At 43.0% G+C, this 17,090-nt stretch overlaps 2 protein-coding genes across 2 annotated transcripts in view; one reads left to right on the top strand and one right to left on the bottom strand.

Moving 5' to 3' along the window:
• Positions 1 to 17,090, top strand: part of LOC127919477 (pre-mRNA splicing regulator USH1G-like) — a 28,911-nt gene that overhangs the window by 9,223 nt on the left and 2,598 nt on the right. The window contains 1 exon segment of the mRNA XM_052503078.1: positions 15,923 to 16,376. Within this exon segment, the coding sequence (XP_052359038.1) occupies positions 15,923 to 16,376 (454 nt within the window).
• The window catches only part of LOC118379226 (proton channel OTOP2), a 33,868-nt gene that overhangs the window by 16,627 nt on the left and 151 nt on the right, over positions 1 to 17,090 (bottom strand). Inside the window, exon 2 of the mRNA XM_052503077.1 lies at positions 15,480 to 15,558. Coding sequence (XP_052359037.1) covers positions 15,480 to 15,526 — 47 coding nt within the window. The 5' untranslated portion in view covers positions 15,527 to 15,558. The remainder of the gene's footprint in view (positions 1 to 15,479; positions 15,559 to 17,090) is intronic.

The raw sequence follows: 17,090 nt of genomic DNA, 5'->3' as shown, positions 1-17,090 counted from the left end.
AGCATATGCTGCTGACGTCTCAGATATGGTTAGGGAGGAGCAGAACCTACGGGGTCTAGTTTGAGAGGTTACAAGGGAGCGTCTTCGGTTCAGGTCAACTGGGACAAGAGTGAGGCTCTTGTGTGGGGTATGGAGGGACAGGGTAGCTTCCAGGGGGGGGGGTTGCAGTGGGTCTGTGAAGGGCTCAATATTCTTGGGATGTATCTGGGCATGGAGGGGTGGGTCAGGAAGAACCGGGAGGGAGTGTCATAAGTGGTGGTGTCGAAGCCAGGAGAAGTGGAGGTGGCTCCTCTACCAAGTGTCATACAGAGGGAGGGTGCTGATCATCAACAACTTGGTGGCATCGTCCCTATGATATAAACTGTTCTCAACGGCCCCGGCGGTCTGCTGCCTGTCCAGGAGGGGAGACAAGGCCTCATGGACCTGGAGAGCAGGGTGGCAGGCTTCCGACCCAAAGTGGCACAGAGACTATACCACACTGATGATGGCTGGAGGGAACTAGCATGTGCTTAAAGATCCCTTTAAGGTCGTTCAGCCACCCTGCAGGGATGTTTAATGGCATCAAGAAACTAGCTGACCTACAGCTGCTGGATGGTTGGCACAGCAGGCAGGACTCACGTCTCTGAGGCTGCTGGAGAGAGTCATGGGGAGGTCCAGGTGGCACTGCCTAAGCCACCGTTTCCACCATTGCAAGTGACAGTAGACACTAGGGACAGGCAGGAATGTCCGGAGGACGTACTGACTTTTAACACTCCGATCCTGGGGAACTTTGCGAAGGTGGGGGGCAATGCACTGTTCACCCTCAGGGTCAAGGAAGTTAGGCACAGCAGGAGCTTAGCGGGAGTGAAGGGGCATCAGTGGCAGGGGTTGTGGGGGCTGAGAGCATGGCAGGGTGTAGGTGGAGGGTGCTCTATAAGCTCCCACTGTCGAACAGGTCAGGTGACCGAGGTATTCAACCAGTGAAAGGGCCAAATGTGTTTGGTGTAATTTGTCTCCCTCTCTCCCTGTCTCTTTCTCTTTGTAATTTCTCTCTCTCCTCTATTTCTCTCTCTTTCAGTGTCTGCTTTTGCCAGGCATAGTCCGATCTCTCGTTCTCTCACACAGACTAAAGTGGGCCTTGTGTGCATTTCAGGAACACAAATATACTGTAAGCAAATGCCAAATTAGGTTTGATGTGGTTCATTAGTCCTCTGTGCATTCCACCATTTTGTTGAGGGAAAATGCACACAAAGTAACACAATAATATAATAATATAATAATATATAATAATAATAATAATAATAATAATAAATGCCATTTAGCCGACGCTTTTATCCAAAGCGACTTACAGTCATGTGTGCATACATTCTACGTATGGGTGGTCCCGGGAATCGAACCCACTACCCTGGCGTTACAAGCGCCATGCTCTACCAACTGAGCCACAGAAGGACCACAATGGCAGGTCCACTTAGACAGGGTGGTGATAAAGTAACCGATAACAACCCTAGTTCTAGGAATTCCCACGGTATACACCTTATAAAACATTTACTACACTAAATGTGTACTGTACCCATCTCTCACTGATTATGATAAACAGCAGTTCTAACACCATGAAAAAGTGTGCGTGACATGTGGTACTAAAAATACTTCCATAGTCATAGTTTCTCACAACACCAGTGACTGGCTACTAGACAGCAGCACCCTTGAGATCCAGGAGACCATTTCAGTGATGTCTGACAACTTTATTGGGTTTGCTGCTGAAATACAGGCTTGGAAGATTTCCAGTGGATTTATAGTGAATTTATAGGGGATAGTGAAACAGTAGCAGTAGGGAGCAACAATCTGTCATTCTATGATGTAACAACAAGCATAGTCAGGATAGTGAGGACAGTGGAGTCCTTTTCAATTCCATTCTTATCATATTTTAAGTGAACAGGGTTTATCGTGTGTTATTATTGGGCTATGACCTGCAGTAAAAGGTGCCCAGAGAAGAGTGAGGGATGTGTAAAATCATGTCATGTCTAACAACTGGAGCTGTAATTGCATAATAAACATTATGGATCATCAAATAGCTGGTCGTCTGTAGCTCAGTTGGTAGAGCATGATGTGTGCAATGCCATGATGGTGCGTTGGATTCCTGGGACCAGACATAAAATGTATGCATATAGCACTGATATTTAGATTTATTTGAGATTCGTCTGCCCAGAGGCCCAGGCATTTGTGACACAGTCCTTTAAAGCACTTGACCCTTTGAGTCCCCTTTGCACATACATTTGCACCCCAAATTATTTACCAGGAGAGTAGACAAAAAAGGAGCCCCAAAAGACACTGATAATCAAAAATGAGAGAAGAAAAAATCTTTATTAGCATTTTGACAAATAAAGACTTAATGAAGAAAAGTACTCTTGTAACTCAGTTAAACTGTGATATATATTCTTAACCTGTTACGGCTAGACCCCTCGACAACATCCGGTGAAATTGCAGAGCGCCAATTTCAAATTAAATTACTATAAATATTAAACTTTCATGAAATCAAAAGTGCAATACATCAAAAATCAAGCTTAACTCCTTGTTAATCCAGCCGCCATGTCAGATTTCAAAAAGGCTTTACAGCGAAAGCAAACCATGCGATTATCTGAGGACAGCGCCCCATCATACAAATGCATGACAAACATATTTTAACCAAGGAGGTGCAACACGAAAGTCAGAAATAACGATATAATTCATACCTTACCTTTGAAGAACTTCTTCTGTTGGCACTCCAAAATGTCCCAGAAACATCACAAATGGTCCTTTTGTTCAATAAATTCCTTCTTTATATCTCCAAAATGTAAATTTATTTGGCACTTTTGATTCAGAAATACACCTGTTCCAACATGACTACAAATGATATAATAAGTTACCTGTAAACTTGGTCCAAACAACTTTCCTAATCCAACCTTAGGTATCCTAAAACATAAATAATCAAATCAAATTTAAGACGGCATATACTGTGTTCAATAGCGGATAAATTCAACGTGGAGCTAGCTCCAGGTCGTGCGCAACAAACAATAGAGTCCACTTGGCTTGACACTCACAACGAGCAGCTGTACTTCTTCATTTCTCAAAAGAAAATCAACCAATTTCTAAAGACTTGCCATCTAGTGGAAGCCATAGGAACTGTAACCAGGTGCCTCGTAAATATAGTTTCCCATAGAAAACCAATTGAAAACACAGTAACCTTAATTTCTCTTTTTCCTGGATGGTTTGTCCTCAGGGTTTCGCCTGCCAAATAAGTTCTATTATACTCAGATATTTTTTTCACAGTTTTAGAAACTTTAGAGTGTTTCTATCCAAATCTACCAATTATATGCATATCCTAGCTTCTGAGCCTGAGTAACAGACAGTTTACTTTAGGCACGCTTTTCATCTGGACGTGAAAATAGTGCCCCCTAGCCCGAAGAGGTTTTAATAGAACAGAATGACCCTAAACCTACCTGACCCTAAACCTACCAGACCCTACCTGACCCTAAACCTACCTGACCCTAGCTCTAGCCCTACCTGACCCTAACCCTACCTGATCCTAATCCTACCTGATCCTAAACCTAACCCTACCTGACCCTAACCCTACCTGACCCTAACCCTACCTGAACCTACCAGACCCTAACCCTACCTGATCCTAAACCTAACCCTACCTGATCCTAAACCTAACCCTACCTGATCCTAAACCTAACCCTACCTCATCCTAAACCTAACCCTATCATCCTAAACCTAACCCTACCTGATCCTAAACCTAACCCTACCTGATCCTAAACCTAACCCTACCTCATCCTAAACCTAACCCTACCTCATCCTAAACCTAACCCTACCTCATCCATTTACATTACATTTAAGTCATTTAGCAGACGCTCTTATCCAGAGCGACTTACAAATTGGTGCATTCACCTTATGACATCCAGTGGAACAGCCACTTTACAATAGTGCATCTAAATCTTTTAAGGGGGGGGGGGGTGAGAAGGATTACTTTATCCTATCCTAGGTATTCCTTAAAGAGGTGGGGTTTCAGGTGTCTCCGGAAGGTGGTGATTGACTCCGCTGTCCTGGCGTCGTGAGGGAGTTTGTTCCACCATTGGGGGGCCATTGGGGGGGCCAGAGCAGCGAACAGTTTTGACTGGGCTAACCCTACCTCATCCTAAACCTGACTCTATCTAACCCTACCAGACCCTGACCCTACCTGACCCTACCCCTACCTGACCCTAGCTCTAGCCCTACCTGACCCTAACCCTACCTGACCCTAGCCCTACCTGATCCTAAACCTGACCCGACCTGATCCTAAACCTAGCCCTTACCCTACCTGGCCCTAACCCTACCTGATCCTAATCCTACCTGACCCTACCTGAACCTAACCCTACCAGACCCTAACAGATCCTAACCTAACCATACCTGATCCTAAACCTAACCCTAAACCTAACCCTACCTGATCCTAAACCTAACCCTACCTGATCCTACCTGACCATACCTGATCCTAAACCTAGCCCTACCTGACCCTAACCCTACCTGACCATACCTGATCCTAAACCTAGCCCTACCTGACCCTAACCCTACCTGACCATACCTGATCCTAAACCTAGCCCTACCTGACCCTAACCCTACCTGATCCTAAACCTAGCCCTACCTGATCCTAAACCTAGCCCTACCTGACCCTAACCGGACCCTATACAAGTACAATCCGCCTTACCCAACCCTGACCATACCTGTACAGTAGAATAAGCAGGTCAGATGAATTCAAGGATGTTTCATGTATACAGAATAGTAGAGACCAATATAAAGTGTATTTTTTAAATTGTTCTGTTATTTTGTATGCGTCTGTGACCCCTCAGTTCCTAGAAGATTCGACCGTGACCCCTCAGTTCCTAGAAGATTTAGACTTCCCAGACCACCTTTGTCTTATGTTCCAGACAAGACGACACATGCAAAACAAGACACTAAAATTGGCACACTAGAGAGGAGACAGCAAATACATTCCGGAGACCCAGTTTGAACCCTTGTAGGTAACACTAGACTGTGAGAAACCAGGGTTGGGCAGGTGATATTTTAATCATTTGGCTCCCTGAGCTAATGCAGAGGCTTTAGCTCAGAAGGCTAAGTACAGTAATGTGCACCTTTTTTCTCAGAGTGCAGGGTTCTATCTAGGACCAAAAAGGGTTCTTCAGCTGTCCCTATAGGGGAAACCTCTGAAGAACCCCTTTTGATTCCAGGTAGAACCCTTTTGGGTTCCATTTAAAACCCTTTCCACAGAGGGTTCTACCTGGAACCAAAAAGGTTTATCCTATGGCGACAGTCGAAGAACCCTTTTGGATCCTTTTTTTCTAAGAGTGTGGATTGTCAGATCAGGGCAGGAAGAAATTAAAGTCAGGCAAGTTAGAAGTTAGTTACTCCTATGGCTCTCCTGGGGGGGAATCAGGATCAGGCAGGTGAGGTGTTAATCTGCTGGCGTTTCAAGTTAATGCCTTTAACTCATTGGACTAAAACTGTTGTGTTGCACACGAGACCCGGGTTGGTCACACCAGAAATCAAGGTCAGGCTGGTGAAAGGTGCTAATCCTGGCTCTGGTTGGGACTAGCGTGGCAGGCACACAGCTTCTCCGTTGTCTGTGAAAACCTTGCAGCTTTGTCCATCAATAATGCATCCCTAGCCCCTGCGACCAGTGCTATGCTAGCTGCACCTCATCAACTATTGATCAAGCCTGTTGGAGAACTAATGCTACAGTATATAGGGATGCTACGACAGAGCTCGAACCCTGTCAAAGCATTTGTTGGAAAGTCAACTGAAATCAACTCAATTATTGCTTAAAGGTCATCTGGAATTTTTTTGTTAAACAGTTCACGGTTGCCCTATAACTTCCATTGATTGTTAGCTAGCTAGCGGTGGCTAATGTTAGTGAAGGTCCTAATGGCTTTTCAAAGAAAACCCAAGTCTGTAATTTTCCAGTTTTTATATCAGGTAAATCCATTTGAATTCAACCACTTTTTGACAGCATCCCTGTAGATTTATACAACACTTTCCATTAGAAATCCAAGGCTTAAAAACAAAGGTGTCCATGTGTGCCGATGACTCATGTTTTGTATTAAGTTCACAATCTAGATCCCTGCAATGTCTCATTGAAGATCTAGATAACTCTTCCGGACTAAAACCTAATTATGATAAGTGTACAATATTACGTATTGGATCTTTAAAAAATAACTTTTACATTACCCTGCAGTTTACCTTTATAATGGGTTTATGGTGAAGTAGACATACTTGGTATTCATATCACAAAATATATAAATGAGCTCTCCACAAGGAATTTAAATAGAAAACTTGTAAAAATAGACAAGATCCTGCAACCATGGAGGTATATACAGTGCCTTGCGAAAGTATTCGGCCCCCTTGAACTTTGCGACCTTTTGCCACATTTCAGGCTTCAAACATAAAGATATAAAACTGTATTTTTTGTGAAGAATCAACAACAAGTGGGACACAATCATGAAGTGGAACGACATTTATTGGATATTTCAAACTTTTTTAACAAATCAAAAACTGAAAAATTGGGCGTGCAAAATTATTCAGCCCCCTTAAGTTAATACTTTGTAGCGCCACCTTTTGCTGCGATTACAGCTGTAAGTCGCTTGGGGTATGTCTCTATCAGTTTTGCACATCGAGAGACTGAAATTTTTCCCATTCCTCCTTGCAAAACAGCTCGAGCTCAGTGAGGTTGGATGGAGAGCATTTGTGAACAGCAGTTTTCAGTTCTTTCCACAGATTCTCGATTGGATTCAGGTCTGGACTTTGACTTGGCCATTCTAACACCTGGATATGTTTATTTTTGAACCATTCCATTGTAGATCTTGCTTTATGTTTTGGATCATTGTCTTGTTGGAAGACAAATCTCCGTCCCAGTCTCAGGTCTTTTGCAGACTCCATCAGGTTCTTCCAGAATGGTCCTGTATTTGGCTCCATCCATCTTCCCATCAATTTTAACCATCTTCCCTGTCCCTGCTGAAGAAAAGCAGGCCCAAACCATGATGCTGCCACCACCATGTTTGACAGTGGGGATGATGTGTTCAGGGTGATGAGCTGTGTTGCTTTTACGCCAAACATAACGTTTTGCATTGTTGCCAAAAAGTTCAATTTTGGTTTCATCTGACCAGAGCACCTTCTTCCACATGTTTGGTGTGTCTCCCAGGTGGCTTGTGGCAAACTTTAAACAACACTTTTTATGGATATCTTTAATAAATGGCTTTCTTCTTGCCACTTCCATAAAGGCCAGATTTGTGCAATATACGACTGATTGTTGTCCTATGGACAGAGTCTCCCACCTCAGCTGTAGATCTCTGCAGTTCATCCAGAGTGATCATGGGCCTCTTGGCTGCATCTCTGATCAGTCTTCTCCTTGTATGAGCTGAAAGTTTAGAGGGACGGCCAGGTCTTGGTAGATTTGCAGTGGTCTGATACTCCTTCCATTTCAATATCGCTTGCACAGTGCTCCTTGGGATGTTTAAAGCTTGGGAAATATTTTTGTATCCAAATCCGGCTTTAAACTTCTTCACAACAGTATCTCGGACCTGCCTGGTGTGTTCCTTGTTCTTCATGATGCTCTCTGCGCTTTTAACGGACCTCTGAGACTATCACAGTGCAGGTGCATTTATACGGAGACTTGATTACACACAGGTGGATTCTATTTATCATCATTAGTCATTTAGGTCAACATTGGATCATTCAGAGATCCTCACTGAACTTCTGGAGAGAGTTTGCTGCACTGAAAGTAACACAGGAGTGATGGTTGCTGATAATGGGCCTCTGTATGCCTATGTAGATATTCTATTAAAAATCAGCGGTTTCCAGCTACGATAGTCATTTACAACATTTACAATTTCTACACTGTATTTCTGATCAATTTGATGTTATTTTAAGGGACAAAAAAAAGCGCTTTTCTTTCGAAAACAAGGACATTTCTAAGTGACCAAAACTTTAACGGTAGTGTGTGTGTGTACATATATATATACTGCCCGACTAAAAAAAAAATCTTGGTCGACCAAACAATCAACCATCGACTAATTGGGGTCAGCCCTACATGCCTTGCACCACTTATTAGATATATTAGCTTGATAGCAAACGTCCTTGCCATGTGATTTATCATAGTAATAAGCAGCAGGATCAGATGGAAAACATGCCAGGAAAAGTGATTGGCTGAAATTATGAAGTAAGTGGATGGAGAAATACAGTTGTCAAACAGTTGTCATTTTTTTGCTCTTTTATTTATTTATTTACATTTAACGTAAATGGAGTTTGAGTGTTCAGATAATTTTTATTTTTATATTTGTATATGTAACTTAGACCCTACTTCACATCATCTGAGGTTGTGTTGTGCCTCCATCGGTTCAGACACAACATGTAAAGGTTTAAAAATGTCAATTTCTTGAAAAGAATGTTTTTATACAGTATCAAATAGTTTGACAACCCTGTTTGTAAGCTTTTAAAAGATATTCTCAACCATTGATCTTTTCCAGTGATGAAGACATGTCTCATGGTATGGTGGGGTATGCAACATGGGTCAACATTGAGCACCTTTATCTCTACAATGTCAAAAAGAGTCACTTTCTGATCACTTCTACAATGGGCAAATATGTATGGAAGGTTTCGTTCAAATCAAAAGGGGTGTCCAGAAAGTGATTGGATTGACTGTTGTAACAGGACCTCTTTCACCCCTCTGCCCGGTTGACACTAATACAGATAATCTTCCCCATGCTTGACTATGGGGATGTCATCTACAGTTCAACATGCAAGGGATCCCCAGAGGAGCAAGATGGGCTTCATCATTCCACCATTTTGTTGAGGGAAAATGCACACAAAGTAACACAATGGCAGGTCCACTTAGACAGTGTGGTGATAAAGTAACCGATAACAACCCTAGTTCTAGGAATTCCCACGGTATTCAGCTTATAAAACATTTACTACACTAAATGTGTACTGTACCCATCTCTCACTGATTATGATAAACAGCAGACATTTACATCAATCGGCCTGTCAACATATCCTCCAGCTATAGAACAGTGTTAAATAATACCTGACCTCTACTGTACAAGTAGAATACACTCTACCTGACCTCTACTGTACAAGTAGAATACACTCTACCTGACCTCTACTGTACAAGTAGAATACACTCTACCTGACCTCTACTGTACAAGTAGAATACACTCTACCTGACCTCTACTGTACAAGTAGAATACACTCTACCTGACCTCTACTGTACAAGTAGAATACACTCTACCTAACCCTATCTGACCCCTAATGGGCTACCAAGTGGCGCAGTGGTCTAAGGCATTGCATCTCAGTGCTAGAGTCACTACAGACCATGGTTTGATCCCGGACTGTATCACAACCGGCCATGATCAGGAGTCCCATAAGGCGGAGCTTGGCCGAGGTAGGCCGTCATTATAAAATAAGAATTTGTTCTTAACTGATTTGCCTTGTTAAAGGTTCAATAATAAATAAAACCCTACCAGACCCTAACCAATATAAAGTATATTTGTTTCATTGTTCTCTATTATTCTGTGTACATCTGTGACCCCTCAGTTCCTAGAAGATTTAGACTGTGACCTCAGTTCCTTGAAGATTTAGACTGACCTCAGTTCCTTGAAGATTTAGACTGACCTCAGTTCCTAAAAGATTTAGACTATGACCCCTCAGTTCCTAAAAGATTTAGACTATGACCCCTCAGTTCCTAAATGATTTAGACCGTGACCCCTCAGTTCCCGTCCTTCTGTGTCGTCACATGCCCCCGTCCTTCTGTGTTGTCACATGCCCCCGTCCTGTGTGTCACATGCCCCCGTCCTTCTGTGTCGTCATGCCCCCGTCCTTCTGTGTCGTCACATGCCCCCGTCCTTCTGTGTCGTCACATGCCCCCGTCCTTCTGTGTCGTCACATGCCCCCGTCCTTCTGTGTTGTCACATGCCCCCGTCCTTCTGTGTTGTCACATGCCCCCGTCCTTCTGTGTTGTCACATGTTTTGTGATTTGATTTATTGCACCACACTTCCTAGTCATCACTGGCCAGGCAGTCATTGTAAATAAGAATGTCTGTAGTCCTTTACAGGCAGCTTTGAACTCTGATAAGGGCCTGCATCGTAAGGCAGTGGCTGTATACATGTGCACTTCACATTCCACATCATTAAACACTCATGTAATATACAGTCAGCATTTATGAACACTGATATACAGTTACAAGATGACATGGTGTTATACCCTGGGTTTGTTCTGAACAGAATGAGTCTGTTTGATGTACAGTTACAAGATGACATGGTGTTATACCCTGGGTTTGTTCTGAACAGAATGAGTCTGTTTGATGTACAGTTACAAGATGACATGGTGTTATACCCTGGGTTTGTTCTGAACAGAATGAGTCTGTTTGATATACAGTTACAAGATGACATGGTGTTATACCCTGGGTTTGTTCTGAACAGAATGAGTCTGTTTGATATACAGTTACAAGATGACATGGTGTTATACCCTGGGTTTGTTCTGAACAGAATGAGTCTGTTTGATGTACAGTTACAAGATGACATGGTGTTATACCCTGGGTTTGTTCTGAACAGAATGAGTCTGTTTGATATACAGTTACAAGATGACATGGTGTTATACCCTGGGTTTGTTCTGAACAGAATGAGTCTGTTTGATATACAGTTACAAGATGACATGGTGTTATACCCTGGGTTTGTTCTGAACAGAATGAGTCTGATATACAGTTACAAGATGACATGGTGTTATACCCTGGGTTTTGTTCTGAACAGAATGAGTCTGTTTGATATACAGTTACAAGATGACATGGTGTTATACCCTGGGTTTGTTCTGAACAGAATGAGTCTGTTTGATGTACAGTTACAAGATGACATGGTGTTATACCCTGGGTTTGTTCTGAACAGAATGAGTCTGTTTGATATACAGTTACAAGATGACATGGTGTTATACCCTGGGTTTGTTCTGAACAGAATGAGTCTGTTTGATGTACAGTTACAAGATGACATGGTGTTATACCCTGGGTTTGTTCTGAACAGAATGAGTCTGTTTGATATACAGTTACAAGATGACATGGTGTTATACCCTGGGTTTGTTCTGAACAGAATGAGTCTGTTTGATATACAGTTACAAGATGACATGGTGTTATACCCTGGGTTTGTTCTGAACAGAATGAGTCTGTTTGATGTACAGTTACAAGATGACATGGTGTTATACCCTGGGTTTGTTCTGAACAGAATGAGTCTGTTTGATGTACAGTTACAAGATGACATGGTGTTATACCCTGGGTTTGTTCTGAACAGAATGAGTCTGTTTGATGTACAGTTACAAGATGACATGGTGTTATACCCTGGGTTTGTTCTGAACAGAATGAGTCTGATGTACAGTTACAAGATGACAGGTGTTAATGAGTCTGTTTGATGTACAGTTACAAGATGACATGGTGTTATACCCTGGGTTTGTTCTGAACAGAATGAGTCTGTTTGATGTACAGTTACAAGATGACATGGTGTTATACCCTGGGTTTGTTCTGAACAGAATGAGTCTGTTTGATGTACAGTTACAAGATGACATGGTGTTATACCCTGGGTTTGTTCTGAACAGAATGAGTCTGTTTGATGTACAGTTACAAGATGACATGGTGTTATACCCTGGGTTTGTTCTGAACAGAATGAGTCTGATATACAGTTACAAGATGACATGGTGTTATACCCTGGGTTTGTTCTGAACAGAATGAGTCTGTTTGATGTACAATTACAAGATGACATGGTGTTATACCCTGGGTTTGTTCTGAACAGAATGAGTCTGATGTACAGTTACAAGATGACATGGTGTTATACCCTGGGTTTGTTCTGAGCAGAATGAGTCTGTTTGATATACAGTTACAAGATGACATGGTGTTATACCCTGGGTTTGTTCTGAGCAGAATGAGTCTGTTTGATGTACAGTTACAAGATGACATGGTGTTATACCCTGGGTTTGTTCTGAACAGAATGAGACAATGTTTGTTGTATTGGGACAAAGATTTGCCGTGCATCACACATTTGAATGCACTCATGACTCCAGTCTATGTGCAAAATAATTACAATCTGCTGCTCTGAATTGCCTTGTGAAAGTCTTAACACTAATGTCATGTTATAATGGAGCTCTCATGTTGACTATAGAACATACAAACACCTTATAGTTGAAGACTCTCCAGTCATAGAAATGACTTAGGAACTGTTCACACTTAGAGGTGTGTGGCCCCTTGGAGACACCAGTTAATCCTCTCACTCAAACCCTTGTCATTCTATTGTCTTATGTTGCACCTACCCCACATTTTACAATAATAATCTTATCATGTTACTGAATGTATCCAGAGTATTTTCTGGTTTAGTTAAACAAATGCAGTAAAAAGTGCTGTAAATGTAAAACGAAAAATCACATTAAATCAACAGTGGATTCAGTCTTGTGTCAGGTGAACTGTTGTCCTCACCTTTAGTCTAATACTTGTCCCATAATCTCCAAACTGTTCCCTTTTAATTGCTACTATAATTATGCATATGCTTTCCATACTTCCTCTGAGGAAAACATTTCATTTAGCCCAATGCCCACCAGTGTAAGGGGTTTTAACTGACTCACCTGGATTAATAAAATATATACACATTTAAAAACTAACCATGGATTAAAGTTTCTCCTGGCCCAAAGACTACTTTCAGGGTCAGGAACCATCTAACATCAAGTTGTAAAATCATGAACTTCCCCTTTAAGATCAGCAATAAGGTTAGTGTACCACCATCCAGAACCATTCCAAATCTGACAGCTGTTTATACAGTGCCTTTAAATAGAGGAACTTCCTGTTAATATTTAAACCTCTGAAAGGATACATTTAAGTACAAGCTGGCAGTAAACACGACTTCACCTTTGATGTAATTCCTGTAAAAAATTCCCTTTTCCTGGGAATAGAACTGAAATACGAATCACGTTGTGATATGTTATCAATGTTTTATGGAACACATTAGAACTCAAATCTGCCCCTCAGCCCTAAACAAATATTAGTGACATTAAGTCAACTGTACTGTCCCTACACAAATATTAGTGACATTAAGTAATCTGTAATGTCACTACATTGGGAAAACTCAGCTCCAATGCTGCGCGACTGAAGGAATTGAGCATGACATCACCAGGTATGCACACCCTGGTAGTACGCTCCTGAGTCAGGGGCAGCCTGACTGGCCCGGGCCTCCCGTGAAACAAGACACTGGTTAGTGTAGTGGTGTTGACAAGCCGGTGGTTGTGTTACAGGCTGACTGTAGTGTAGAGGTGTACAGTGGGGCAAAAAAGTATTTAGTCAGCCACCAATTGTGCAAGTTCTCCCACTTAAAAAAAGATGAGGCCTGTAATTTTCAGCATAGGTACACTTCAACTATGACAGACAAAATAAGAAGAAAAAAATCCAGAAAATCACATAGGATTTTTTATGAATTTATTTGCATATTGTGGTGGAAAATAAGTATTTGGTCAATAACAAAAGTTTCTCAATACTTTGTTATATACCCTTTGTTGGCAATGACAGAGGTCAAATGTTTTCTGTAAGTCTTCACAAGGTTTTCACACACTGTTGCTGGTATTTTGACCCATTCCTCCATGCAGATCTCCTCTAGAGCAGTGATGTTTTGGGGCGGTTGCTGGGAAACACGGACTTTCAACTCCCTCCAAAGACTTTCTATGGGGTTGAGATCTGGAGACTGGCTAGGCCACTCCAGGACCTTGAAATGGTTCTTATCTTATGGTTCTTATCTTACTCCATTGCCCAGGCGGTGTGTTTGGGATCATTGTCATGCTGAAAGACACAGCCACATTTCATCTTCAATGCCCTTGCTGATGGGAGGTTTTCACTCAAAATCTCACAATACATGGCCCCATTCATTCTTTCCTTTACACGGATCAGTTGTCCTGGTCCCTTTGCAGAAAAACAGCCCCAAAGCATGATGTTTCCACCCCCATGCTTCACAGTAGGTATGGTGTTCTTTGGATGCAACTCAGAATTCTTTGTCTTCCAAACATGACGAGTTGAGTTTTTACCAAAAAGTTATATTTTGGTTTCATCTGACCATATGACATTCTCCCAATCTTCTTCTGGATCATCCAAATGCTCTATAGCAAACTTCAGACGCGCCTGGACACGTCTGGCACTGCAGGATTTGAGTCCCTGGCGGCGTAGTGTTTTACTGATGGTAGACTTTGTTACTTTGGTCCCAGCTCTCTGCAGGTCATTCACTAGGTCCCCCCGTGTGGTTCTGGGATTTTTGCTCAACGTTCTTGTGATCATATTGACCCCACGGGGTGAGATCTTGCATGGAGCCCCAGATCGAGGGAGATTATCAGTGTTCTTGTATGTCTTCCATTTCCTAATAATTGCTCCCACAGTTGATTTCTTCAAACCAAGCTGCTTACCTATTGCAGATTCAGTCTTCCCAGCCTGGTGCAGGTCTACAATTTTGTTTCTGGTGTCCTTTGACAGCTCTGTGGTCTTGGTCATAGTGGAGTTTGGAGTGTGACTGTTTGAGGTTGTGCACAGGTGTCTTGTATACTGATAACAAGTTCACACAGGTGCCATTAATACAGGTAACGAGTGGAGGACAGAGGAGCCTCTTAAAGAAGTTACAGGTCTGTGAGCCAGAAATCTTGCGTGATGTAGGTGACCAAATACTTCTTTTCCACCATAATTTGCAAATAAATTAAAAAATCCTACAATGTGATTTTTGGAAAAACATTCTCATTTTGTCTGTCATAGTTGAAGTGTACCTATGATGAAAATTACAGGCCTGTCATCTTTAAGTAAGAGAACTTGGGGCGGCAGGGTAGCCTAGTGGTTAGAGCGTTGGACTAGTAACCGGAAGGTTGCGAGTTCAAACCACCGAGCTGACAAGGTACAAATCTGTCATTCTGCCCCTGAACAAGCAGTCATTGAAAATAAGAATGTGTTCTTAACTGACTTGCCTGGTTAAATAAAGGTACAATTTTAAATGTTAAAATTTTTAAAACTTGCACAATTGGTGGCTGACTAAATACTTTTTTGCCCCACTGTAGGTCCTAGTGGAGGCTGAGGTGCCCATGGGGTCATGGTAGGCTGATGGTAGGGGAATGGAAAGCATGGAGAAGCCAGAGAAGTCCTCTAAACGTAATGACAACAGGTCCAAACAGTGGTATTGTTCATCTCATAACTTGTGTATCTGTTTGGTGTCATTAAGGATTAGTTTACTGTGGTGCTGGTGCTGCGGCTGCAGAGATTTATTAGTGCTGAAGGGTACTGTGATGTAACGTTAAACATGATTTATGAAGACTCGAACAGCTCATGGGTGAGATCTCAGTGCTGAAATCATGATTTAAAAAATCATGGGCTTTCTCACAAGGTACCTGCTATGTTTAGGAGTATCTGAGTGGGTTATCCTTCTCCTGGTTCATATTACTCACATATATCACTTACTGAATGCCTTTGGAACAGAACAGCATGACTTGTTGTAACAGCATCATCACCTCTGTCTTGGCACGGGTCTTCGTTGGCACTGTAAAGAGTTGGGGATGATCTTGACATCGTTGCAAAATGGATGTTTCAAGTACAGGTAAGAGTGGGAAAAAGTCTCTTGTTTACTAAGAGCACGTATTTGTGGTGCATTAGATTTAGCTTGATATTTTCACATTTGGGACTACTCCATTGGTTCTGGGGGGGGGACTAAATCCAGCAGTTCAAGTATTTGAAATACTTTTACATAGTCCTGTTCGTCCCAGGTCTGTGTACAACGTCCATATTAGAATGAAGACTTCCTAATATGGAGGCCATATTTGTGTGTGTGCTATATGCCCGTTGCTTCTTTCAGCCTCTCTGGATCAACATTCTAGCTGATGTCTGTACTTCCTCTTGTTCTGCAGAGGCAACCCCGATAAGTGTGACATATGGGGGAACACACCTCTCCACCTGGCGGCCGCCAACGGCCACCACAACTGCCTGTCCTTCCTGGTGTCCTTCGGTGCCAACATGTGGTGCCTGGACAACGACTACCACACACCCCTGGACATGGCCGCCACCAAAAGCCACATGGACTGTGTCCGCTACCTGGACTCCATCGCCGCCAAGCAGTCGGCCCTCAACCCCAAGCTGGTGGGGAAGCTGAAGGAGCGGGCTTTCCGCGAGGCCGAGAGGAGGATTAAGGAGTGTGTGAAGCTGCAGCGGAAGCACCACAAGCGTATGGAGCGCAAGTTCCACAAAGAGGCGGCGTCGGAGCAGTCCATGTCAGACGCCATGAGCTTCTCCAGCTACACAAGCAGCTCTGTGAGCCGCAAACTGCACCACCTAAACACCACCACCAGTGTGCCATACTCTCAGGTCAGTACAAACTACACCACCTAAACACCACTGTCAGTGTGCCATACTCAGGTCAGTACAAACTACACCACCTAAACACCACTGTCAGTGTGCCATACTCTCAGGTCAGTACAAACTGCACCACCTAAACACCACCACTGTCAGTGTGCCATACTCTCAGGTCAGTACAAGCTGCACCACCTAAACACCACCACTGTCAGTGTGCCATACTCTCAGGTCAGTACAAACTGCACCACCTAAACACCACTCTCAGTGTGCCATACTCTCAGGTCAGTACAAGCTGCACCACCACTGTCAGTGTGCCATACTCTCAGGTCAGTACAAGCTGCACCACCTAAACACCACCACTGTCAGTGTGCCATACTCTCAGGTCAGTACAAGCTGCACCACTGTCATTGTGCCATACTCTCAGGTCAGTACAAACTACACCACCTAAACACCACTGTCAGTGTGCCATACTCTCAGGTCAGTACAAACTGCACCACCTAAACACCACTGTCAGTGTGCCATACTCTCAGGTCAGTACAAACTGCACCACCTAAACACCACTGTCAGTGTGCCATACTCTCAGGTCAGTACAAACTGCACCACCTAAACACCACTGTCAGTGTGCCATACTCTCAGGTCAGTACAAACTGCACCACCTAAACACCACTGTCAGTGTGCCATACTCTCAGGTCAGTACAAGCTGCACCACCGTCAGTGTGTGTCACA

The sequence above is a fragment of the Oncorhynchus keta genome, unplaced genomic scaffold, assembly GCF_023373465.1.
Source record: "Oncorhynchus keta strain PuntledgeMale-10-30-2019 unplaced genomic scaffold, Oket_V2 Un_contig_16781_pilon_pilon, whole genome shotgun sequence".
Taxonomy (NCBI): domain Eukaryota; kingdom Metazoa; phylum Chordata; class Actinopteri; order Salmoniformes; family Salmonidae; genus Oncorhynchus; species Oncorhynchus keta.
This window is presented reverse-complemented; position numbering and strand designations above follow the sequence as displayed.